The 26,972-nt window shown below is 48.5% G+C and overlaps 1 protein-coding gene across 9 annotated transcripts; it reads left to right on the top strand.

Annotated features, from left to right (window-relative positions):
- On the top strand, window positions 1-26,972 carry SCIMP (SLP adaptor and CSK interacting membrane protein). Of its 9 annotated transcripts, none has more exons than XM_016931334.3 (5): window positions 1-333; window positions 12,409-12,511; window positions 14,531-14,594; window positions 20,878-20,951; window positions 21,038-25,476. In XM_016931334.3, exons 1-5 carry the CDS (start codon window positions 85-87, stop codon window positions 21,145-21,147), a joined length of 600 nt encoding a protein of 199 aa, XP_016786823.1. In that variant the 5' UTR covers window positions 1-84; the 3' UTR covers window positions 21,148-25,476. The 9 variants fall into 9 exon arrangements, with proteins under 9 accessions (XP_016786823.1, XP_063654308.1, XP_054527068.1 ...); XM_054671093.2 differs by having other exon boundaries at window positions 4-333; window positions 12,409-12,532; XM_009431688.4 differs by having other exon boundaries at window positions 28-333; window positions 24,932-26,972.

Below are 26,972 nucleotides of genomic sequence, written 5' to 3'. Positions count from 1 at the left end.
TCTGGGCAGATACAATGCACATCCGTTTGCCTATTTTTACTAATGTGACTGCTCATTTGAGTCAGAACCAGCCAATTCAACAAAATGGTTAATTGGTTTCCCCACCCCAACCCCCATGGTCAGAGGCCATGGGCCTCGCTGGGAGTTCTGTCTCACAGTATTGCACGAGGGGACCCAACTCAGTCAAAATGCTCCACTGGCCACATTTCTCAAGGTCGCCACTCACACGCCTTTAGAAACAGGAAGCCTGTCCCTTGCCTCCTCCAAGCAGAAGATGTCTCAGCAGTTCCAAGGTGCTCAGGAGCTTTCAAGAGTCACCTTCATGGTGAGATGGTGAGTTTGTCACACATGAGCTGGTTTCTTACCGGATCTGTCTCTGCATGGGAGCTGGCGTCCTGTCGCTCTTCTTGAGACTGAGGTTGCCACATCCAGGAATGCTCAGGGCAAACTCGTCTGTGGGGACACCAAACCCACCCCCACTGCCAAGTCTCCACCCTGGCCCCTGGCCCCTGCCAGGACCCCCTACCACACCATGAGGGTCCTCTGGTAGGCCTTGCGGGAGCGACACGGGGCAGTGAGAAGATTCTGGCTTCTGGACAGCCGTGGGTCATGAGCTTCCCTGGAAAAGGGATGGGTGCCTAGAGATGACGCCAGGGTCTCTGCCCCATGGGCTGACTAGAAAGGGGAAGTGGTCAGGATGGGGCTCACTGTCTCTAGCAGTGGGTGAAGGCCTGTGAGTGAGGAATGCCTCTCACCAGCTGTGCCTGAGCTACAGCACTCCAGCCACTGCTGTCTCCTTAGCTGCTCACATATGGATACTTTCACAGTTCAGGTAAGCATCTCAGCTTTCCAAGGGACAGTTTCCTGCTGTCTTCACAGCAGACATCTGCCAGCGCTGGCATCAGGGCGTGTCCCTGGGAGCCACCGATCAGCACTGGGCCAGGGGATTGCAGCCTGGGGCCCTGGTACGACTGCTGTGTAGGGTTGGAGAAAAACTTGCATTGAAGGATCTGCTCTACTGGTAACTGGCTGAGTGACCTGAGGCATCACTTCACCTCTCTGGGCCTTTTCCTCATGTGTATGTCAGGGGCGATGAAGAAGTCTACCTCTTGGATTGAAATGAGATAATGACCGGGAGTGAGAGGTCTCAACTGTAACGAGTTACTCTCACTTTCTGGATGCCGATGGTGTGTTTTGGGACTTGTTATGTGAGAAGACTGTCATGGTGCTATGCTGGAGGTGGGGGTGGGAGCAAGGCACTGACTGTGTCCATTTATTTATTTTTATTTTATTTTGAGATGGAGTTTCGCTCTTGTCGCCCAGGCTGGAGTGCAGTGACGCGATCTCGGCTCACTGCAACCACCGCCTCCCGGGTTCAAGCGATTCTCCTGCCTCAGCCTCCTGAGTAGCTGGGATTACAGGCACCCACCACCACACCTGGCTAATTTCTGTATTTTTAGTAGAGACGGAGTTTCACCATGTTGGCCAGGCTGCTCTCGAACTCCTGACCTCAGCCTCAGGTGATCTGCCCGCCTCGGCCTCCCAAAGTGCTGGGATTACCGTGGCGTGAATTTAGGCTACGTCTTGGGGCTCTTGGATGAAAGACCTGGATCACCTCCAGTCTTGGTACCTTTGTCATTGCATCTCTGGCTTTCAGCAGTTCATTAGGCACCTTCCCTTCCAGAGGCCTCGAGATCAAAGTGTGCTGGGCTGGCGTGAGTTCTCGGTGGAGCCATCTGCTTTTGCCCTCTGGAAAATTATTTTGAGAAGAGATCTGGGTTTGGCTTTGCCATATCCACTCCCACTGCCCGGTGTATCCACTTGTCCCTGAGGTCTTGGCCATGAAGCAATGTGGAGCACAGGCTTCACTCTGCTTCAGTGGTAAATAACTACTGAGAGGCAGGCGGGGCGTGGTGGCTCACGCCTCTAATCCCAGCACTTTGGGAGGCCAAGGTGGGCAGATCACAAGGTCAAGAGATCGAGACCAGCCTGGCCAACATGGTGAAACCCTATCTCTACTACAAATACAAAAATTAGCTGGGCATGGTGGTGGGCGCCTATAGTCCCAGCTACTCGGGAAGCTGAGGCAGGAGAATCGTTTGAGCCCGGGAGGTGGAGGTTGCAGTGAGCCAAGATTATGTCACTGCACTCCAGCCTGGTGACAGAGCAAGACTCCATCTCAAAAAAAAAAAACAAAAAAAACAAAAAAAAACTACTGAGAGGCTTAAAGCAAGGAAGGGACAGGGTCACACTGGTATTTGGCAGCCAGTGGGGAGCCAGGTGGGGGCTAGGGGCCAGCGAAAATGCAATGGTCCAGGTACAGAGATGAGGACTTGGACTACATTTGGAGGCTGATGGGCTGAAGCGGGGTGGGGATGGGGCCATGGGAGAAAGAGGAATGAGGCGAGGTTTCCGGTCTTTTCCAGAAGTGAAAGTATAGAGAAGGGAAGAAGAGAGGCTGGACTCCTTTTAATGACCCTGCCGTGCACTTCCCCATGCACACTTGGGTTTTAAGTTGCCAGTGACTATCCACATGGCCATTTCTGGTGCTGACATCAGTGAGAAGGACAAGTGGAGCGAGGCTCAGTGGCTCACGCCTGTAATCCCAGCACTTTGGGAGGCCGAGGCAGGTGGATCACTTGAGGTCAGGAGTTTGAGACCAGCCAGGCCAACATGGCAAAACCCCATCTCTACTAAAAATACACAAAAATTAGCCGGGTATGTTGGTGCGTGTCGGTAATCCCAGCTACTCAGGAGGCTGACGCAGGAGAATAGCTTGAACCGGGAAGTAAAGGTTGCAGTGAGCTGAGATTGCACCAGTGGAGTCTAGCCTGGGTGACAGAGCAAGACGCCATCTCAAAAAAAAAAAGAAGAAGAACGAGTGGGAACAAGGCCTCACTTAGCATGAACAGCAACAGTCGGGGAATTAGAGGTGAACTGGGGCAAGAACTGCTCATGCCAACCGGCCTAAATGTTCTCTACAGCCTCTCAGACCCTCGAGATCTAGACTGAGATTAGTTCGAACCCTCATTCCAGGCCTGCCGAAGTCCAAAGCCCTCCCCAGGACTTCTGTGGACTCCCGAGGAGCCCACCTCTTTTTCCACAGTCAGCAATGGGCCTGCAGCCTCTGTGGGTAAAACTGTTTACACTGCGCTGTTTATACTGCACTGTTTACGCTGCACTGTTTACACTGCGCTGTTTACACTGCACTGTTTGCACTGTTTATACTGTTTATACTGCACTGTTTACACTGCACTGTTTATACCGCACTGTTTACACTGCACTGTTTATACCGCACTGTTTACACTGCACTGTTTATACCGCACTGTTTACACTGCGCTGTTTATACTGCACTGTTTACACTGCGCTGTTTATACTGCACTGTTTACACTGCGCTGTTTATACTGCACTGTTTACACTGCGCTGTTTATACTGCAGTTTACACTGCGCTGTTTATACTGCACTGTTTACACTGCGCTGTTTATATTCCACCCATTTCTTAGTCCCCCACACCCCTAGAACAAATCTGCTCACAAAAGCATTGGCAGATGCAGCAGACTTTACCAAAGACTCAGCGGGGGGCCACCAGAGGGGCTTGTAACGCATCAGTGCAAACAACTGCACACAGAACATAACACGGCGCTGCTCTGAAAATGTCTTTGCCAGCCCATCCCTGAGCATTTTCTATCAGCTCCTCCTCTTGATACCAAATGAGGCCCATTCTGCTCATCGCACAGTAAGCCAATCACTGAGGTGACCAGTTTTTTTTTGTTTGTTTTTGAGACGGAGTCTCGCTCTGTCACCCAGGCTGGAGTGCAGTGGCGCAATCTCGGCTCACTGCAAGCTCCGCCTCCCGGGTTCACGCCATTCTCCTGCCTCAGTCTCCCGAGTAGCTGGGACTACAGGCGCCCGCCACCATGCCTGGCTAATTTTTTGTATTTTTTAAGTGGAGACAGGGTTTCACTGTGTTAGCCAGGATGGTCTTGATCTCCTGACCTCGTGATCCGCCCACCTCAGCCTCCCAAAGTGCTGGGATTACAGGTGTGAGCCACCGCGCCCCGCCAAGATGACCAGTTTTGCAGCACAGAATGCATTTATTCATGAGGCAGCCAAGTGAGGAGATGGGAAAACAGGTCTCAAACCCACTTCCTCGAAGATGGGGTTTAGAGACGTTTATGGGACAAAGAAGCAGGTGGCCTAAGGTGTGGGGAAGGTGATTGGAGGGAAAAGTAGGACATTGGCGATCTGTGCAAGCCTAGTCAAGCTTCATCGTTCTCCATAGGATGCAGGTTCACAAAATGGTGGCATTAGCATGATGGAGGATGGAGTTTTTGGCGCTCTGACATCAAACGTCACCTACTGGACACTCACACAGACCAAGTTGAAGGATTGATGGTCATAAGTGGCTTGAACTGGATAAGAGCTGACCCCAAGTTCCTGAAAAACAACTTTTTTTCTTTTCTTTTTTTTTTTTTTTGAGATGGAGTTTCACTCTCCTCACTCAGGCTGGACTGCAATGGCGTGATCTTGGAGGCTCACTGCAACCTCTACCTCCTGGGTTCAAATGATTCTCCTCCCTCAGCCTTCCGAGTGGCTGGGATTACAGGCGCCTGCCACCACACCAGGCTAATTTCTGTATTTTTAGTAGAGACGGGGTTTCACCATCTTGGCCAGGCTGGTCTCGAACTCCTGACTTCAGGTGATCTGCCTACCTTGGCCTCCCAAAGTGCTGGGATTACAGGTGTGAGCCACCGTGCCCAGCCCTTGAAAAACAACTTAAACAACCATTACTATGATGACCTATATGTCAGAGATGTTATCCAGCAGGAAGCTAGTGGAAGTCCAGTTAAATATTGCTTAGCTACATGACTTTTAGCTCTATAGGCTTTTTTCTTTTTTAAAGACAGGGTCTCACTGTATAACCCAGGCTAGAGTGCACTGATGGTAATCACAGCTCACTGCAGCCTCAATCTCCCAGAGTCAAGCCATCCTCCCACCTCAGCCTCCTGAGTATCTGGGACTACAGGCACATGCCGCCACATCTGGTTTTTTTTGTTTGTTTTTGTTTTGTTTTGTTTTGTTTTTGTTTTTATTTTCAGTAGAGAGAAAGTCTCGCTGTGTTGCCTAGGCTGGTCTTGAACTCCTGGGCTCAAGTGATCCTCCAGCCTCGGCCTCCCAAAGTGCTGGGATTACAAGTGTGAGCTACTGCCCCCAGCAGCTATATAGGTTTTAAGATCAACTAGAAGCAAGTGACTAAAATCAAGTAAGGTAGGTTAAGTTCTGCAGGCCTAATCTAGCCCTCGGGTTCACTCCCACCTTTGCACCATCCTGCTGGCTTCCCTTCTCATCTTTCCATCCCTTCTTCTCATCACCTTCCCTCCCAGAACTCCAAATTCTCCCCTTCTATAACCCAGAGGAATTCAACATTCCCCAGTTCCTACCAGCAAACTTCATTCCTAACCCAGCCAGCTTTGCAGATCTGCAGATCCTCTGCAGGGAGAATAGGGGACTCTCCTGGTCGGTAGCTGCCCTTCTTAGAAGACACTTGCTATTGTAAATAGAACTTGGTTGGTTTGCCCTTAATAATGCCTCATGCTTGGTGATCTTCTGCACACAGAGCTCTTTTGCATGCAACATCTCTTGGAAGCTTTTCAGAAGCCTGCAAGGAGACGTTAAGCATCTTATTCCAAGTGCAACAGCTAAGTGGGAACAGGAAACCTATTCCCTCTGGCCAGGTGCAGTGGCTCATGCCTGTAATCCTGGTACTTTGGGAGGCTGGGGCGGAGGATCACTTGGGGCCCAGAGTTTGAGACCAGCCTAGGCAACATTTTTTGTGTGTCTACAACATTTTTTTGTCTCTACAAAAAGGAAAGGAAGGGAAAGGAGAGGAGAGGAGAGGAGAAAGGAGAGGAGAAAAAGGAGAGGAGAGAAGAAAGGAGAGAAGAGGAGAGGAGAAAGGAGAGAGGAGAGGACCGGAGAGGAGAGGAGTGGAGAGGAGAGGAGCAGAGAGGAGAAAGGAGAAGAGGGGAGAAAGGAGATGGGGGGAGGGGAGGGGAGGGGAACTTGTTCCCTTGATGGCCAGCCTAGGGCCCTTCAGCGCTTCATTTATGTGAATACATGAATAACTATCGCAACGTAAACTATATTTCTTACTGAAGATCTTCTTTTAAAAATGCTAAATACGCCGGACGCAGTGGCTCATGCCTGTAATCCCAGCACTTTGGGAGGCCAAGGCGGGTGGATCACCTGAAGTCAGGAGTTCAAGACCAGCCTGACCAATATGGTGTGAAACCCCATCTCTACTAAAAATATAAAAATTAGCCAGGCATGGTGGCGTGCGACTGTAGTCCCAGCTACTTGGGAGGCTAAGACAGGAGAATTGCTTGAACCGGGGAGATGGAGGTTGCAGTGAGCCAAGGTCGCGCCACTGCACTCCAGCCTGGGCAACAGAGCAAGACTCTGTCTCAAAAAAAAAAAAAAAAAAAAAAAAAAAGCTAAATAAACCCACAGTCTCAGAAATTCCTGGTGAAGGAAAATGTGATTTCTGTCCCTGACACCCTGGAAATGCCCTTTGGAGAAATGAAAGTGAAGCTGACGTGTTGACTGCCTTCGGTTGCTCTCCCACTCACACGCCCTCTTCACTGTGGAAGGTCTTGCCAAATCCTTTCCACTGAAACCACCCAGAACTGCAACAGGCTCACTCATGTTCCTTGAAAATGTCATGGACAACTAGAGGAATGGGGAGAAACAAAGGGGAAGCTGGAACTCCACCTCCCCAGCATTGCATTGCCACTGCTTGCCAGCCAGCCTCTTGGCCCCAGTAGCCAATGGCCAGCGCAGGACGGGGAGCCTGCCCAGGGTCGCGTGTCCAGATGAGGCTTTGGAATTAGACTGCACAGCACAGGAATTTCAGTTACTGGACCCAAAGTGACTTCTGCCTGCATTCTTGGGTGGGAGGTCCATCTATAGCAGGGGAAAGAGACTGGGGCATCATCCATTCTTTCGTATATTCACAGATATGTATGGTTATGTCCTGCCCCAGGTGATGTTCTAGGCGCTAGAAACACAGTGGTAATTACAGGCAAAGCCTCTGCTCTTACGCTGCTTGCCCATCAGTGTGGGAGACAGACAAGGAACAAACAAATAAAAAGAGAACAAATACACCAAGAGACAACTGTCGCTGTCACAGGCTCAGTTGGAAGAAAAATGCATTTCACTGTTTTTTCTTTTTTTTTTGAGACAGGGTCTTGCTCTGTCACTCAGGCTGGAGTGCAGTGGCACATTCATGGCCCAATGTAGCCTCGAATCCTTGGGCTCAAGCAATCCTCTCACCTAAGCTTCTTGAGTAGCTGGGACTATAGGCATGCACCACCTCGCCTGGCAAATTTTTAATTTTTTTTGTAGAGACAAGGTCTTGCTGTGTTGCCCAGGCTGGTTGCTAACTCCTGGCCTTCAGTGATCCTCCTGCCTCAGCCTCCAAAACTGTTGAGATTACAGGTGTGAGCCACTGTGCTCAATGCATTTTTTTTTTTTTTTTTGAGACAAGATTTGGCTCTGTCACCCAGGCTGCAGTGCAGTGGCGTGACTGCAGCTCACTACAGCCTCAACTTCCTGGGCTCCAACAATCCTCCCACTTCAACCTCCCATGTAGCTGGGGCCACAGGCTCGTGCCACCATGCCCAACTTATTTTTCATTTTTAAAATTTTTTTTGGAGAAGGAGTCTAGCTCTGTTGCCCAGGCTGGAGTGCAGTGGCGTGATCTCGGCTCACCACAACCTCCGCCTCCCAGTGTCAAGCAATTCTCCTGCCTCAGCCTCCCAAGTAGCTGAGATTACAGGTGCACACCACCATGCCTGGCTAATTTTTGCATTTTAGTAGAGACGGGGTTTCACCATGTTGGCCAGGCTGGTCTTGAACTCCTGACCTCATGATCTGCCTGCCTCGGCCTCCCAAAGTGCTGGGATTACAGGCGTGAGCCACCGCGCCCAACATATTTCACATATACATATTGCAGGGGTAGTGACATCCCTTCACGTAGCTGAGTTCTCCTTGGGATGTGGTAGGCAAGGAGAAAGGATGGCCTCACGAGAGAGGCTCCACCAACTAAAATTGTGAAGAAAGCGCCATGGGAATGGGGGATGGGGACTGGGCTGGAAGGTGGAGGAGTTGGTGCGTGCTATTGCACTGCTCTGCTCAAGCCGGACCCCTCCCACCTCAACCCCCACGCTGTTGACTTTGCCTCCCACCTCAGAGGAAATGGAAACTTAGGTGTGAGCTCTCAACTTCCTGCCCCCAAGCCCCTTCTCTCTGGTTCTATTCGGTGTCACTCCCTTCTCTAATCCTTGTTCCCTTTTGAAAGTTCATTCTGGGTGGGCAGGGTGGTTCACGCCTGTAATCCCAGCACTTTGGGAGGCCGAGGCATGCGGATCACTTGAGATTAGGAGTTCAAGACCACCCTGGCCAACATGGTGAAACCCCCTGAGTAGCTGAGGAGGAGCTTAACCTCCTGAGTAGCTGTGACTATAGGCGCATGCCGCCACGCCTGGCTAAGTGTAAGAGTGTGTGTGTGTGTGTGTGTATGTGTTGTGTGTGTGTGTGTGTGTGTATATAGAGACAGGGTCTTGCTATGTTGCCCAAGCTGATCATGAACTCCTGGACTCAAGTGATCCGCCTGCCTTGGCCTCCTGAAGTGCTAGGATTACAAGCATGAGCTACTGCACTCGGCCAGTGCGAACACTTCTTTGCGATCCTTCAGTAGCCCTCAGTAATCCTGTACTCACAATCTTATCGGCCCTCTGTGGCCACAACTCCAGGTCTGCCAGCACAGGTAGGATCCAGCTTCCATACCTTCCCAGGGCCTGAACTCGGTCATGCAGCCATTGTGTACTCCCTGTTTTCCGTACTCTCTGTCATCCTTCCCCAGGGCTTCCTCTCTCTGGAAGCACCTTGGCCATTAAACCAGCCTGGTGGCCTAGAGGACACCCTACTGGAACTAGGATGTGATTCTCTTAGGCCCCCTCTCTCAGCTGCCCTCTCTCAAAAAGCAAGCTCTCCTTGGTTCTATTAAAAATGTGTCGGCCGGGCGTGGTGGCTCATGCCTGTAATCCCAGCAGTTTGGGAGGCTGAGGCAGTCGGATCACATGAGGTCAGGAGTTCGAGACCAGCCTGGCCAACATGGTGAAACCCCATCTCTACTAAAAATACAAAAAAAAATTAGCCGGGCATAGTGGTACACACCTGTAATCGCAGCTACTCGAGAGGCTGAGGCAGAAGAATCGCTTGAACTGGAGAGGTGGAGGGTGCAGTGAGCCGAGATCACGCCATCGCACTCCAGCCTGGGGTACAAGAGCGAGACTTCATCTCAAAAAAAAAAAAAAAAGAAAAAAGAAAAGAAAAAGTGCCTCTCTGCGGTCCATTTCACTTGTAAGAACAAAACTGACAAAAAATATTTATTACTCTGAGTAGTTTTGAAAATGACCCATGGTTTCACTTTCTGACAACATCATTCCACTTCCTCTTTCCCAAGAAACTGATGAGAATGAAATTTCCTTGACCTTGAAACCCAAGCAATAGTTTTTTTTTGGAAGCTACACTACATGGCCAATTTATTCTTTCCAGTGTTATCAAAGTAAATGTACATAGTGCAAAAATCAAGTAATGCAGAGTTTATAACGAAAAGCAACAGCCCCTGTCTTCCCGCCTCGACCTTCCACGCAGTCACAATCCAGATACAACAGCTTTGAATGCGCAGGTCGTGGTATTTATTTCTATCGCTCTAAAGAGTATTGTTTCAGGAAAAACTCTGCAAGCGGTGTTTTTCCTCTGTTCTCACACCACCACAACAATCATCAACACAGAAAAGGGCTTCTGTGACCAAATGTGTGAGGGTTTTTCCGCCACACACCAAGCAGTGAACACCAGCTGGGTGTTCTCCAATTCAATGCCAGCACTATAGACCCAGAGATAGTATCAGATCTCACAGCTCAGTTCCCAAGACTGCTGCCCCCAACTCCCCAAACGTCAGTCGCAAGTCCGGGCCTCTGGAACTTGAGAGCAACCAGCTTCAAGTTGGGGTTCTCACAACTCCCTCTTTGAGATCAGTGTTTTTTTTTTTTTTTTGAGATGGAATCTCGCTCTTGTTGCCCAGGCTGGAGTGCAATGGCACAACCTCGGCTCACCACAACCTCTGCCTCCCGGGTTCAAGCAATTCTCTTGCCTCAGTCTCTCAAGTAGCTGGGATTACAGGCGTGCACCACCATGCCCAGCTAATTTTTTGTATTTTTAGTAGAGAAGGGGTTTCACCATGATGGCCAAGCTGGTTTCGAACTCCTGACCTCATGTGATCCGCCTGCCTCAGCCACCCAAAGTGATGAGATTACAGGCGTGAGCCACTGCACCCAGCCTTTGTTTTTGTTTTGAGATGGAGTCTTGCTCTATTGTCCAGGCTGGAATGTAGTGGCGTGATCTCGGCTTACTGCCACCTCTGCTTCCTGGCTTTAAGCAATTCTCCCGCCTCAGCCTCCTGAGTAGCTGGGACTACAGGCATGTGCCACCACACCCAGCTAATTTTTGTATTTTTAGTAGAGACAGGGTTTCACCATGTTGGCCAGGCTGGTCTTGAACTCCTGACCTGAAGTGATCTGCCCTCCTCAGCCTCCCAAAGTGCTGGGATTACAGGCGTGAGCCACCGCACCCGGCCGTGTTATGCAGTTTTATTGGAGGTTTGATGGTAACAAAAGGTGACACCACAGCATAACCTAGGTAGCAATTTAAGGCTGGACATGAGGCATTACTGTCCTAGAAATGCCTTGGTCATTTGCCACTATGGGAGCTTCCTAACCAGGCTCTGACTTGTGCTCTCTTCTTGACCTCTCACTCTGCTGCTAACCTTTTCCGAGACTTTCCCCCTCTCTGGTTTGTCAGCTTCCAGCCCCCAAATGCCTGTTAACTCTCTCATGCAGATCAACTCAGTTTGCCCTATATCTTCAGCTTCACCCTTCTGACCATAACTCACTCAAAGAGACCCATCCAGCTATTTTTCTAACCCTCAACTCAAACAAAAGCTCTCAAAATTTCTCTCCCCTGCTATGCATTAAGTCTGACTTGTCCTTGTGATTAAAAACAACTGGCTGGGCATGGTGGCTTGCACCTATAATCCTAGCACTTTGGGAGGCCGAGGCAGGTAGATCACAAGGTCAGGAGTTCGAGACTAGCTTGGCCAACATGGTGAAACCCCGTCTCTACTAAAAATACAAAAATTAGCCAGGCGTGGTGGCACACACCTTTAATCCCAGCTACTCAGGAGGCTGAGGCAGGAGAATTGCTTGGGAGGCAGAGGTTGCAGTGAGCCAAGATCGCGCCACTGCACTCCAGCCTGGGCGACAGAGTGAGCCTCTGTCTCAAAAAACAAACAAACAAACAAACAAACAAAAAAACTGGCCTGGTGCAGTGGCTCACGCCTGTAATCCCAGCACTTTGGGAGGCCGAGGCGGGCAGATCACGAGGTCAGGAGATCGAGACTATCCTGGCTAACATGGTGAAACCCCGTCTCTACTAAAAAAATACAAAAAAATCAGCCGGGCGTGGTGGCGGGCGCCTGTAGTCCCAGCTACTCGGGAGGCTGAGGCAGGAGAATGATGTGAACCCGGGAAGCAGAGTTTGCAGAGAGCCCAGATCACGCCACTGCACTCCAGCCTGGGTCACAGAGCGAGACTCCGTCTCAAGAAAAAAAACAACAACCCTGCAGTCAATTATTGCTTTAAATGGCATCTTCCCCCTCCTGCTGCATGTCTGAAAGAGCAGTGATGATGTCTACCATTTCTAGAGGGCCCAGTAGGTACATGCTTGATCTCCAGTCCTCACAAACCTCAGTGAAGTAGGAGATATCATTCCCATATTATAGATGAGGCTCACAGAAGGTCGAGTGACATGCAGGTGTTAATCAGTAGGGTATGGCTGTGAACCAGTGCCTGATTCCTAAGCAGATGTCTGCATCTCTACACAACACAGTAGATTAGCTGGGCACGGTGGCTCATGTCTGTAATCCCAGTACTTTGGGAGGCCAAGACAGGTGAATCACCTGAGGTCAGGAGTTCCAGACCAGCCTGGCCAACGTGGCGAAACCCCATCTCTACTAAAAATACAAAAATTAGCCAGGCGTGGTGGCAGGTGCCTGTAGTCCCCGTTACTCTGGAGGCTGAGGCAGGAGAATCACCTGAACCCGGGAGGTGGAGGTTGCAGTGAGCTGAGAGCTGAGATCATGTCATTGCACTCCAGCCTGGGCGACAGAGTGAGACTCCGACTCAGAAAAGAAAAAAAAAACAACCCACAGTAGATAACTGCCCCACTCCACCCAACCCCAGGATATCTTTCATTCATACCTCATTCTTCTCTCTCCATTCTTCTCAGGATTCCACTGCAATGAGCTGGTGGAGGAATAATTTCTGGATCATCTTAGCTGTGGCCATCATCGTTGTCTCTGTGGGCCTGGGCCTCATCCTGTACTGTGTCTGTAAGTGGCAGCTTAGACGAGGTAATGGCCATTTTACCTAGGCAGGTGGAGGGAGGAGCCAGGTGGTTATCGGTGCAGTAGAGCTCCTTTAGGGCAAGCAAATCAATCCTGGGCCTGAATGAGCTGAATTTTGGATTAAGCATCTTGCATTCTGGGTTTGAGTCCTAACCCTGCCACTACGTTATGTCTCTAGGCCTCAGTTTCCTCATCCACACAGTGAAAGGAGGGACATCAACTAATCTCCAAGAGCACTTCCAGCCCTAATCATCTGGGTGAAAGCAGAATCTGTTTGAAGGCACAGTATGCTCAAGTGCTTTTTCTTCCCTATGTGGCTACTGAGCACAGCATCTTGCGAGAACACAAGTATATGGAATATTAAGAACTGTCTCGGCTGGGCGCGGTGGCTCATGCCTGTAATCCCAGCACTTTGGGAAGCCCAGGCGGTGGGATCATCTGAGGTCAGGAGTTCGAGACTAGCCTGGCCAAAATGGCGAAACCCCGTCTCTACTAAAAATACAAAAATTAGCTGGGTGTGGTGACGGGTGCCTGTAATCCCAGCTACTCAGGAGGCTGAGGCAGGAGAATCACTTGAATCCAGGAGGCGGAGGTTGCAGTGAGCCGAGATCGTGCCACTGCACTCCAGCCTGGATGACAAGAGTGAGACTCCATCTCAAAAAAAAAAAAAAAAAAAAAAAAAAAAAAAGAACTGTCTTGAGGAATAAAATATGGACTCAATCCACAGCCAACATGTTTGGCCACCATGATTGCCTTCTCTGAGACCATACTCTGAATTTTCTGGTATTACCTAGACCAGAAACCTCTTGGCACCCTCAGACATAAATAAGTGGCCTAGGGATTAACACTAACTTTAGATTATCTGTAAGTGGGGTTTCCACTTTCCTGTTCATCTCCAGAAACACGAAAGCTTTAATTCAATGGCGTGTTATCTTGACCTCTCATTCCTTTAAATAACAACCTGGCCGGGCGCGGTGGCTCACGCCTGTAATCCCAGCACTTTGGGAGGCTGAGGTGGGCGGACCACGAGGTGAGGAGATCAAGACCATCCTGGCTAACACGGTGAAACCCCGTTTCTACTTAAAATACAAAAAAAATTAGCCGGGCGTGGTGGCAGGCGCCTGTAGTCCCAGCTACTAGGAAGGCTGAGGCAGGAGAATGGAGTGAACCTGGGAGGTGGAGCTTGCAGTGAGCCGAGATCGCATCACTGCCCTCCAGTCTGGGCGACAGTGTGAGACTCCATCTTAAAAAAAAAAAAAAAACAAGTTTTCATTCCTGCCAGGTGCAGTGGCCCATGCCTGTAATCTCAGCACAGCACTTTGGGAGGCTGAGGCGGGTGGATCACTTGAGGTCGGGAGCTCAAGACCAGCCTGGCCAACATGGCGAAACCCCCATCTCTACTAAAAATACAAAAATTAGCCAGGTGTGGTGGCAGGCACCTGTAATGTCAGCTACTCAGGAGGCTGAGGCAGGAGAATCGCTTGAACCCAGGGAGCAGAGGTTGCAGTGAGCCGAGATTGCGCCACTGCACTCCAGCCTGGGCAACAAGAGTGAGGCTCTGTCTGGGGGGAAAAAATAGTTTCCATTCTCAAATATGGACAAAGGAATGACCCTGAACTAAAACTTCACCTACTTTCTTTTTATCCTCAACCACTCATATTAACAAGCAGGCTATAATTTATAACAATGTGTATGTCCATCTACAGGATACAAACTGCTTTTCCGATTCTTTATCTGATTTCCTCCCAACCACACTTTTGATTATTCATTCAACCAACATTTCTAAGTGCCACCTAAGTGCCAGGCATAGAGGAAATAAACACCACCCATGCTGTGGCTGCCCTCACTGGGTTAGTGCAGAGGCTCTGTGGTTAGACTGTCTGGGTTCTAAGTCCGGCTCTATCATTTATTAACTGTGTCCCTAAGTGTGTTTTCTCTGGGTTAAATTAAAAAATCACAACTTTTGCTAATTCTTCTTCAATGAACATGCTTTTCCCCTCTTAGGCAAGAAATGGGCAATTGCCAAGCCCCTGAAACACAAGCAAGTAGATGAAGAAAAGATGTATGAGTAAGTAGGGGGGAATCTTTCCGCTTTTTACTGTTGAGAACTGCCTGTTCCCTTCCACCCTTGCCCCTCCACTACTGTACCAGTATGACTGAGACATCCGCATTTCCTGTAGAGCTGGCGAGACTTCACGCCTGCCAAATCTCTCCACATAAGGGCAGAGACTCAGGACATTGTCGATGCAGGGCAAGTCCTCCCTCCTCTCATCTCTCTCTCTCTTTTTTTTTTTTTTTGAGATGGAGTCTTGCTCTGTCGCCCAGGCTGGAGTGCATTGGCACGATCTCGGCTCACTGCAGCCTCCGCCTCCTGGGTTCAAGCAATTCTCCTGCCTCAGCCTCCCAAGTAGCTGGGATTACAGGCACCCACCATCATGCCTGCCTAATTTTTGTATTTTTAGTAGAAATGGGGTTTCGCCATGTTGGCCAGGTTGGTCTCAAACTCCTGACCTCAGGTGATCCACCCACCTTGGCTTCTCAAAGTGCTGGGACTATAGGCGTGAGCCACCAGGCCCTCCTGGTAGTTCTATTTTTTTTTATTTTTATTTTTTGAGATGGAGTCTCACTCTGTCACCCAGGCTGGAATGCAGTGGCGCAATCTCGGCTCACTGCAACCTCTGCCTCCCAGGTTCAAGCAATTCTCCTGCCTCAGCCTTCCAAGTAGCTGAGATTACAGGCGCACATCAGCATACCCAGCTACTTTTTGTATTTTGTATTTTTAGTAGAGACAGGGTTTCACCATGTTGGCCAGGCTGATCTCAAACTCCTGACCTTGTGATCCACCCGCCTTGGCCTCCCAAAGTGCTGTGATTATAGACGTGAGCCACTGCACCTGGCCTCTTTTTTTTTTTTTTTTTTTGGAGATGGGGTCTTGCTATGTTGCCCAGGCAGCTCTAAAACTCCTGTGGGTCTCAAACTTCTGGGCTCAAGCAATTCCCCCACCTTAACTTCCCAAGTAGCCGGGATTACAAGCACATGCCACCGTGCCCAGCCTACTCTCTCTATTCTGACAAAGGTCACAGGTTGGGCTCTGTGTTCTGGGCCCAACGCCTAGTCTATAATTCTTTTCTTTTGTTGGATTCCAAATATAGTCTTCCAAAAGCTACTGCGCTGAAGAAAAATATGCCATCCACTTTACTTTTGTGTTTTGTGATCTATTTGGGGCTTTATGACCAATATCTGCGTTGGGGATCTCCAAGGCCACTCTTAGGCTTGAGAATTCACTAGAAGAACACAGAAAAGCGATTTTGCTCAACAATTACAGTACATTATGGCGAAAGAATACAGATTAAAATCAGCAAATGAAAAAGTGACGGAGTGTGGGGTCCAGCGGAAAGCAGGCAAAGCTTGCAGTTGTCCTCTCCCAGTGAAGTCGCACAGAGAGCCCCAGTTCTCCCAGTAACAATATGTGGCAACAGACGCGAAGCACTGCTGACTGGAGAACCTCACCTGAGCCTTGGAGTATAGGGTTTTTCTTTTACTGGGGGTTAGTCATGTAGGCATGGAATACCTGCATTTAGCTTTATCAAATTGATAAAACATGGCCCAGGGCCCCAGGCAAACAAAAACAGGCATTCACCATAAACCACATTATTAACATAAACTATCTGGTGTGGCCCAAGGCTCCCAGATATACAAAGACACTCTTTATTTATTTATTTACGAGATGGAGTCCCACTCTGTCACCCAGGCTGGAGAGCAATTGCGTGATTTCGGCTCCCTGCAACCTCTGCCTCCCAGGTTCAAGTGCTTCTCCTGCCTCAGCTTCCTAAGCAGCTGGGATTACAGGCACGTGCCACTATGCCCAGCTAATTTTTGTATTTTTAGTAGAGACGGCGTTTCACCATGTTGGCCATGGCTGGTCTGGAACTCCTGACCTCAAGTGATCCACCCACCTTGGCCTCCCAAAGTGCTCGGATTACAAGTGTGAGCCACCATGCCCGGCCTCAAAGACACTTTTTTTTGTTGTTGAGACAGAGTCTCACTCTGTCACCCAGGCTGGAGTGCAATAGCGCGATCTCGGCTCACCACAACGTCTGCCTCCCAGGTTCAAGCGATTCTCCTGCCTCAGTCTCCTGAATAGCTGGGATTACAGGCGCGCACCACCACACCTGGCTAATTTTTTGTATTTTTAGTAGAGACGGGGTTTCGCTACGTTGGCCAGGCTAGTCTCGAACTCCTAACCTCGTGATCTGCCCATCTCGGCCTCCCAAAGTGCTGGGATTACAGGCGTGAGCCACCACGCCCGGCCGGAGACACTCTTATTAGGAAGAATATTCCAAGGGTTTAGAGATTATTTCCCAGGAGCCAGTCAAGAGCCAGTCCTTTCTTTGGAGTATACACACTATCTGAAACAAAACTTACACTTGGGGCGAGGTGCGGTGGCTCATGCCTGTAATCTCAGCACTTTGCCAAGGTGGGAGTATCACTTGAGGCCAGGAGTTCAAGACCAGCCTGGACAACATAGTGAGACCCTGTATACAAAACATTTTTAAATCTATGCTTTTCTAAAATGGCTTTTGTTGTAGCTTCAGGGATCCAGCAAATAAGACTCCCCCTGCCTCCATCAATTCTGATCCCTTTCAAGAATAAGACAAATGTGTTAGGCAGTCAGGTGACTAAATATTGCCTTTTTTAAGAATAAAACTGGGGCCAGGTGCAGCGGCTCACACCTGTAATCCCAGACTTTGGGAGGCCGATGCAGGCGGATCACCTGAGGTCAGGAGTTCGAGACCAGTCTGGCCAACATGGTGAAACTCTGTCTCTACTAAAAATACAGAAATTAGCCAGGCATGGTGGTGTGTGCCTGTAATCCCAGCTACTTGGGAGGCTGAGGCAGGAGAATTGCTTGAACCCAGGAGGTGGAGGTTGCAGTGATCCAAGATCGTGCCACTGCACTCCAGCCTGGGTGACGAGTGAAACTCAGTCTCAAAAAAAAAAAAGCAAAAAACTAAAACTGGTATTGGCCAGGGGCAGTGGTTCATGCCTATAATCCCAGCACTTTGGGAGGCCCAAGTGGGAGGATGGCTTGAGGCCAGGAGTTTGAAACCAGCCTGGGCAACATAGTGGGGCCCCATATCTGAGAAAAATACCAAAATTAGCCAGGTGTAGTGGTGTCTGCTTGTAGTCCCAGCTACTTGGGAGGCTGAGGTGGGAGGATTGCTTGAACCCCTGAGGTCAGGGCAGCAGTGAGCTGTGATCGTGCCACTGAACTCCAGCCTGGGTGTCAAAGTGAGACCCTGTCTCAAAAAAAAAAAAAGTTGGTGGGACTGTAAACTAGTTCAACCATTGTGGAAGTCAGTGTGGCGATTCCTCAGGGATCTAGAACTAGAAATACCATTTGACCCAGCCATCCCATTACTGGGTATATACCCAAAGGACTATAAATCATGCTGCTATAAAGACACAGGCACACGTATGTTTATAGCAGCACTATTCACAATAGCAAAGACTTGGAACCAACCTAAATGTCCAACAACGATAGAAGGGATTAAGAAAATGTGGCACATATACACCATGGAATACTATGCAGCCATAAAAAATGATGAGTTCATGTCCTTTGTAGGGACATGGATGAAACTGGAAACCATCATTCTCAGCAAACTATCGCAGGGACAAAAAAACAAACACCGCATGTTCTCACTCATAGGTGGGAATTGAACAATGAGAACACATGGACACAGGAAGGGGAACATCACACACCGGGGACTGTTGTGGGGTGGGGGGAGGGGGGAGGGATAGCATTAGGAGATATACCTAATGCTAAATGACGAGTTAATGGGTGCAGCACACCAACATGGCACATGTATACACATGTAACAAACCTGCACGTTGTGCACATGTACCCTAAAACTTAAAGTATAATAATAATAAAATTAAAAACACACACACACACACACACACAAGCAAACAAAAAAGAATAAAACTGGGATTGCAGAATGTGGCTCTTTTCTGTGAGCTAGTGAGTTTCCTAATTTGGAACCGGGTGACTTTCCTAACCAGTTCACAGGCAGCTCCGGAAAACCTCAGGTCTCCCCCACCGAGTAGACCCCTTTTTCTGAATGGCAAAGACCAGAGCAGGATTTGTGAATTCTGCAGTCAGGCCAGCTCTGGAGGAGAAAGTGAGAGGAGCTAGACTTTTCCCAAATTTAGCAGTCAGATGAGTTGCTTTCTTCTCTTAGGAAGAGCTACAGAGGGATGGTGAGAGCCGCCGGTGCAGCTCTACCCCCATGTCCCTGTCTGCACTCAACCTAACAACCTAAAAATGTTTATTCATTCTCAGGGGGACTTTATAGCATATAGGAGTCAAATCAGTGTACCTAGGGGGATGGAGGCCCAAGTAAGGAAGTTTTCTTAGAGTTTATCTTTTAGTTAAAACTTTGTACCAAAGTATAATATAAATACAGGAAAATGGAAATACTAAGTGTACAACCTGATGAATTTCCACGAACTGAACAGACCCAGGTAACTGGCACCCAGATCAAGAAATAGGACATTACCAGCACTTCAGAGGCTCACTTTATGCAGCCTTTCAACCATTACATCCCAAAGGTAATCACTGTCTGTGATAGTATAAATTAGCTTTTTGGGGTTTTTTTGTTTTTTGTTTTTTTGTTTTTGAGATGGAGTCTCGCTCTGTTGCCCAGGCTGGAGTGCAGTGGCGTGATCTTGGCTCTCTGTAACCTCCGCCTCCCAGATTCAAGCGATTCTTCTGCCTCAGCCTCCTGAGTAGCTGGGACTATAGGTGCACGCCACCACACCTGGCTAATTTTTGTATTTTTAGTAGAGACTGGGTTTCATCATGTTGGCCAGGCTAGTCTCGATCTCCTGACCTCATGATCTGCCTGCCTTGGCCTCCCAAAGTGCTGGAATTACAGGCATGAGCCACCGTGCCCAGCAGCTTTTTGGTTTTTATGCAATCTATTAATGGCATCATATAGTATATATTATTTGGTGTTTGGCTTTTTTGCTCAACATCATCTTTATGAGATTCATTGTGTGTAGTTGTAGATTGTTCATTCTTGTTGCTATAGAACATTCCACCGTGGGAGTACACCAGTATTTATTTATTTATTTATTTATTTATTTTGAGACAGGGTCTCACTCTCAACCAGGTTGGAGTACAGTGGTGCAATCATAGCTCACTGTCACCTCAAATTTTGGGCTCAAGTGATCCTCTTGCTTCAGTCTCCTGAGTAGCTGGGACTACAGGTGTATGCCACCACAACCAGCTAATTATGTTGATTTTTTTGTAGAGACTGGGTCTCCCTGTGTTGCCCAGGGTCTCCCTATATTACCCTTAAACCCCTGGGCTCAAGCCATCCTCCCTCTTTCGCCTCCCAAAGTGCTGGGATTACCGATGTCAGCCACCTTGCCCAGTCACTTTACCATAATTAATCTATCCATTCTACTGCTGATGGGCATTTGAGTTGTGTGATGGCAAATTTTATGTGTCTGTGCTTCTCTGGACAACCCAGACTAATACAGGTCGTGTCCAATTCGGAGCTGTTATGAATACTGTTGCTCTGAACATTCTAATGCATGTTTTGGTGAACAGATGCGAGCATTTCGATAGTCTGTAGACCCAGTAGTGGAAATGCTGACTCAAGGTGTGTGTACATTCTGCTTTAGGAGTTCATCTGCTTTTGTTTTTTGTTTTTTTATTTGTTTGTTTTGAGACAGAGTCTCACTCTGTTGCCTAGGCTGGAGTGCAGTAGCATGATCTCGGCTCACTGCAACCTCCGCCTCCCAAGTTCAAGTGATTCCCCTGCCTCAGCCTCCCGAATAGGTGGGATTACAGGTGAGCATCATCATGCCCAGCTGATTTTTGTATTTTTAAGTAGAGACAGGGTTTCACCATATTGGCCAGGCTGGTCTTGAACTCCTGACCTCAGGTGATCCGCCTGCCTCGGCCTCCCAAAGTGCTGGGATTACAGGCATGCGCCACCATGCCCGGCTCATCTGTTTTGCAAATAGAAATACATCTGGTGCCTACCTCTCCGAATCCAACTCAGGTGAACCAGGAAGGTGTGCTCCATGCTCTGAATTATAGCACTTTATTTCCCTCCCCTCATTTTCAGCCATTTCCAGGGCTACAGAAAACGGTTTCATTAGGGTGCCAATTACAAATGGGAACCAGGACCTACAAAGGAAAGGAAATGCTTCCAATTAGTAGAGACCAAGATTTGAATGTTCAACCCATTCACTTTCCTTGATGTTTTCTCTTAAATCGGCTGGGAGCAGGCATGGCCCAAACCAAACACTGATTCTCTCTCTTTCTCTCTCTCTAGGAATGTTCTTAATGAGTCGCCAGTTCAATTACCGCCTCTGCCACCGAGGAATTGGCCTTCTCTAGAAGACTCTTGTAAGTATATTTTACTGGTAGCAGTTTCATTTAGGGTAAGATAACGAGTTTATCAAGGTGTCTTTTTTTTTTTTTTTTTTTTTTAGATGGAGTCTTGCTCTGTCACCCAGGCTGGAGTGCAATGGCACGATCTCGGCTCACTGCAAGCTCCGCCTCCCGGGTTCATGCCATTCTCCTGCCTCAGCCTCCGGAGTAGCTGGGACTACAGGCGCCCACCACCACACCCAGCTAATTTTTTGTATTTTTAGTAGAGACGGAGTTTCACCGCATTAGCCAGGATGGTCTCGATCTCCTGACCTCGTGATCCACCAGCCTCGGCCTCCCAAAGTGCTGGGATTACAAGCGTGAGCCACTTTTTTTTTTTTTTTTTTTTTGAGATGGAGTCTCGCTCTGTCCCCCAGGCTGGAATGCAGTGGCGCGATCTCCACTCACGGCAAGCTCCGCCTCCCAGGTTCACACCATTCTCCCACCTCAGCCTCCTGAGTAGCTGGGACTACAGGCGCCCACCACCAGGCCTGGCTAATTTTTTGTATTTTTAATAGAGACGGGGTTTCACCATGTTAGCCAGGATGGTCTAAATTTCCTGACCTCATGATCTGAACACCTCGGCCTCCCGAAGTGCTGGGATTACAGGTGTGAGACACCACGCCTGTCCCCTATCAAGGTGTCTTAGATAGCTCAGGCTGCTGTAACAAAAATACCATAGACTGGGATGCTTACACCACAGAAATTTGTTTTCTCGTTGTTCTGAAGCTGGAAGCCCGAGATGAGGGTGCTGGCCGATTTCTGTGAGGTTTCTGGTGAGGGTTCTCCTCCTGGCTTGCAGACAGCTGCCTTCTCGCTATGTCCCCACAAATGGCCTTTCCTTGGTGCATTCAAGCTGGGGAAGAGCATCAGGGAGTCAGATTTCTCGTGTTTCTTCTTACAAGGACACTGATCCTGTTGGATCAAGGCCTCATCACTATGGCCACATATAGCCTCATTGGGGGTTAAGGCTTGAACACCTGAATTTTGGGGGGACACAAACATTCAGTCTGTAACACTAGGATTTATAGATGCAGCATCCTGATTATTTTATTTTTGAGGCAGAGTCTTGGTTTCTCGCCCAGGCTGGAGTGCAGTGGCATGATTTCAGCTCACTGCAATCTCCACTTCCTAGGTTCAAGCTATTTTCCTGCCTCAGCCTCCTGAGTAACTGGGATTATAGGCGTGCACCACCACACCCAGCTAATTTTTTGTATGTTTAGTAGAGACGGGGTTTCACCATATTGACCAGGCTCGTCTTGAACTCCTGACCTCAAGTGATCCACCCGCCTCGACCTCCCAAGGTGCTGGGATTACAGGCATGAGCCACCACACACAGCCAGCATCCTGTTTAAAAGAGACAGCCAGAGGCCAGGCACAGCGGCGTATGCTTGTAATCCCAACACTTTGGAAGGCCAGGGCGGGCTGATCACTTGAGCTCAGGAGTCTGAGAACAGCCTGGGCAACATGGCAAAATCCTATCTTTACAAAAATTAGCCAGCGTGATGGTGCACACTTATAGTCCCAGCTACTTGGAAGGCTGAGGTGGGGGGATCGCTTGAGCCTGGGAGGTCTGCAGTGAGCCACGATAGCATCACTGCACCTGGATGACAGAGTGAGACCCTGTCTCAAAAAAAAAAAAAAAAAGGGGGATGGAAAAGCAAAAAGGGGGCAGCATAAGTACCGACGCACCCAATAGCCTGATATAAGGGTGTAAATTCATGTTCAAATCCCAGCTTGGAACATAAACAGAAAGAAACATGGGGTGTCACTAGGCCTTTCACTTCCTATCAGAAAAACTCTGCCTGGTTCCTTTGACTGGAATGTTCTTCCTTAAGCTCTTTGCCTCGCTGGATTTTTCTCATCCTTCAGATGTCAGCTCAAAAGTTACCACCTCAAAGAGGCCCTCTCTGTCCACTCAACCTAAAGTAGTTCTGCTAATTTCCTTTATGAAACTGACAGTTATCCAAAATTGTGTTATTTACTTATTGTTCATTTATGTATTTTTGATCTCCTCCACTGCAGTATAAACTTCAGGAACACAGGAACCTTTTTTGTCCACCACTATTAATATTTATCCACTACCTAGAACAGGGCGTGAGGCTCAGTCGATACTTAAGAAAAATATTTTGATTGGAGTGATAAATAATATTAGCTAACACTTATTGAGCGTGCGCTGTGTTTCAGGTCCCACACTAAGCACTTTACAGGTATTAGCTCATTCACTCCTCACAACTCTACAAGCCAGGTACATTTTTTTTTTTTTTTTTTTTTTGAGACGGAGTCTCGCTCTGTCGCCCAGGCTGGAGTGCAGTGGCGCAATCTCGGCTCACTGCAAGCTCCACCTCCCAAGTTCACGCCATTGTCCTGCCTCAGCCTCCTGGGTAGCTGGGACTACAGGTGCCCACCACCATGCCTGGCTAATTTTTTGTATTTTTAGTAGAGATGGGGTTTCACCGTGTTAGCAAGGATGATCTCGATCTCCTGACCTCGTGATCCGCCCACCTCAGCCTCCCAAAGTGCTGGGATTACAGGCGTGAGCCACCGCGCCCGGCCCAAGCCAGGTACATTTTTATTCCTCTTTGACAGATGAGGATGCTAAGGCACAGATAAGTGACTTACCTATAGTCACACAGCTAATGACTGCTGGAACCTGAACATGAACTCGGGTCTGTCAAACTGCAGAGTTCTGCAAATAGTGGCATTTCAGGTTTTCTTAGGAAAAGATGAGATTGTGGGAGAGGCAGTTCTAATCCCCATCAAAGATGGAGCTGAGCTGTTTCATCATCCTTCTATTACTTATGGACCTGTTCTTTTTGTTTGTTTTTTGTTTCTTTTTCTTTCTTTTCTTTTTTTTTTTTTTTTGAGACAGAGTCTTGCTCTGTTGCCCAGGCTAGAGTGCAATGGTGCAATCTTGGCTCACTGCAACCTCTGCCACCTGGGTTCAAGCAATTCTCCTGTCTCAACCTCCCGAGTTGCTGGGATTATAGGCACCCGCCATCACGCCCAGCTAATTTTTGTATTTTTGTAGAGAGAGAGTTTCATCAGGCTGGTCTTGAACTCCCGACCTCAGGTGATCTGCCCACTTCAGCCTCCCAAAGTGCTGGGATTACAGGCATGAGCCACCGTGCCCCAGCCTCCTATGAACCTGTTCTGTACTAATTCCACCTTTTGAAAACAATGCCATCCCCTCTCTTCTTAGAGAGATTTGTACATAAGCAATTACAGAGAGTCCTGGAAAACAGTGTAAGTCACTGGAAGGGATGTGCCAAAAAGGAAATATGATTTGTTTCACTTCCTTGTAAAAATTAGGATCTGTAACACAACAGCACTCATATGACTACTGGGCTCTGGTCTGTTTCTTTTCATCCATTCTTTTTTTTTTTTGGAGACAGGGTCTTACCATGTTGTCCAGGCTGAAGTGCAGTAGCGTGATCATGGCTCGTTGTAGCCTCAACCTCCTGGGCTCAGGAGATCCTCTTGCCTCAGCCTCCCAATTAGCTGGGACTATAGGCATGCACCACCACATCCGGCTAATTTTTAAATTTTTCTGTAGGGACGAGGGTCTCCCTGTGTTGCCCAAGCTGGTCTGGAACTCCTGGGCTCAAGTGATCCTCCCACCTGGGCCTCCCAGAGTACTGGGACTACAGGTGTGAGCTTCTGCACCTGACCTGGTCTGTTTCTTTTCTAAGCTTTTGCTTCATGGTTTCCATGCAGTGCAGGCTTAGGCAGAAAGATACGGGAGTCAAGATGTCTGACTAATATTTTCCATTTACTCACTTGGGTGATCCTGAGGCTCTGTCAGGTCTGCGTCTACATTTCCTCTGTAAAATGGGGATCTGGCCCACTAGAAGCGGGAAGATCACTGAAACGTGAAAATCACGCTGAGCCACTGCCTTCAAAAATATAAAAACACATGACAGCTTTGCATCTAAGGAGCTTTTTGTGTATTCTAGCCCCACAGGAAACCCCAAGTCAGCCGCCTGCTACATACTCATTGGTAAATAAAGTTAAAAATAAGAAGACTGTTTCCATCCCAAGCTACATTGAGCCTGAAGATGACTATGACGATGTTGAAATCCCTGCAAATACTGAAAAGCATCATTTTGAAACAGCCATTTCTTCTTTTTGGCAAAACTGAAGAGGGTTCACACGACTTATTTTAAAACAATCAAGAATGGTTGAACTTCAGTAGGTCTCTGGGCCCTGAAAGCCAGTGGTGATTTTATGAAGCTCTGTAAGATAAAGCACTTCCCAAACCTTCGATGAAGACACCCCTGCGATCGGATGACTGCAGCCCGAGGAGACACATGGGTGCTCGGCTCTGAGGACTTAGAGGGGTCAGCCTTGTGCTGTTGAGGAAACTTTCCATGGGAAGGACCATGGGGCTCCATGGCTCCCACCTGTGGGAAACTACTCATTTCTTGGCATTCTTTCCCCCTTCATTCCCTTTGGTTTGCATGGTTCTGAGTGATATTAAATCTCAGCATTTGGTTGTGCAGACCCTCCCAGGCTCCCATCACCAGCAAGGCCCTCACCAAGCATGCTGGTCTTTACCCTCTCACCCCACCCACCTCCTGCACTGTGAGGCTGTGGGTGAGTTACAGCTGAGTGCTCTCGTGCCCAGGTTCCCACACCACATCTCGCGAGTTTGCAAGGGCAGGGAGTACCTTTTGTTCTCGTGAACCCTCCCCACCTAGACACCCTGCAAACCCCAGTGCCTTTATATGATGTAGGCCAAATTGACCATAGAGATTTGAGTTTTCACCTAGGTTTTTTCCCCATGCTTGCAAGTTGTACTGTAACAATGGACAAAGGACAAAAGTTACCTTCTGATTTACACCTAGAAGCATCATTTTGCAATAGGTGTGTTGGGGGTGCTACAGGAAAAATAGATTTCCCCCAGGACAAATCATGGGGAACAGGAAAGAAAAGGGGCATGTAACAATGGCATATACAAGATGAGAGTTCAGGGGGCTTAACATCCCCTGTCCATCATTTTCATCAGTATTTACTCGAGTTCTAGGAAAACAGCCTCAAGCCCCTTCCTTCCAGATCACTGTCCCTGGGCATCTGGGAGGAGGCAGAAGGTCCACTGTGATGTGCTGCAGCCAATGAGATGGGCCAGGGACGTGGGCAGATGTCTTGTTAAACAAGTGTCCTAATGGGGTCAATAAGGCCCGAGTCAGCTTTATAGGCTCTTAGACCTCATCAATTCCTTCTAGCTGATCGCCAGAGCCCTAGGACTTGACTCATTCTAACTATACTCACAAGATGCTGGTTTCTAAGTAACCTCTGGGAAATCTGGCAAATGAACAGCCTTGCAGAGAGAGCACTGTGAACCTGGAAAGGCCTGAGAGTGACTCTCAGATTTCCCTCAAGAGATGGGAAAATGTGTTCCTCCCATTTTCAAGCTTTCTCCCTCAATCAACGCTGGAGCACTGGGGACCTGGGCTTCCTCCCTGGTTCTCTCTTTCCAGACTCTATGAAGGCTTCCACCTTGCTATTAATACCTCCTTGGGAGGCCAAGGTGGGCGGATCACCTGAGGTCGGGAGTTCGAGACCAGCCTGACCAACGTGGAGAAACCCCGTTTCTACTAAAAATACAAAATTAGTCAGGCATGGTGGCACATGCCTGTAATCCCAGCTACTTGGGAGGCTGAGGCAGGAGAATCGCTTGAAACTGGGAGGCGGAGGTTGCGGTGAGCCGAGAACATGCCATTGCACTCCAGCCTGGGCAACAAGAGTGAAACTCCATCTAAAAATAAATAAATAAATAAATAAATAAATAAACCCTCCTTATGTTAGGCCAGTAGTTATCTAACTATGGCCTTATGGGACTCTGGTATCCCACCAGCCAAAGAGAGGACTCTTCCCAAATTATAGAACAAAAATAAGCCAAAGGATTGGAGTGTTTCAAACACGTGCTTTCTTCTTATAAATGTTCTGTAAACCCTCCATGACTATGACAAAAGTTAAAAACAAATGCCAGACAAA

This window comes from Pan troglodytes, chromosome 19 (genome assembly GCF_028858775.2).
Source record: "Pan troglodytes isolate AG18354 chromosome 19, NHGRI_mPanTro3-v2.0_pri, whole genome shotgun sequence".
In the NCBI taxonomy this organism is placed as follows: Eukaryota; Metazoa; Chordata; class Mammalia; order Primates; family Hominidae; genus Pan; species Pan troglodytes.
Note: the sequence above shows the minus strand (reverse complement) of the source record. Positions and strands in the feature narration are given on the sequence as shown.

Bases quoted from the DNA above. Each gene is read 5' to 3' on its own strand.
- SCIMP (XM_009431687.4), top strand. From the start codon at position 85: ATGGTTAATTGGTTTCCCCACCCCAACCCCCATGGTCAGAGGCCATGG. The intron at 334-12,408 runs GTGAGTTTGTCA...CATTCTTCTCAG, and splicing joins GTCACCTTCATGGTGAGATG to GATTCCACTGCAATGAGCTG. The intron at 12,533-14,530 runs GTAATGGCCATT...TTCCCCTCTTAG, and splicing joins TAAGTGGCAGCTTAGACGAG to GCAAGAAATGGGCAATTGCC.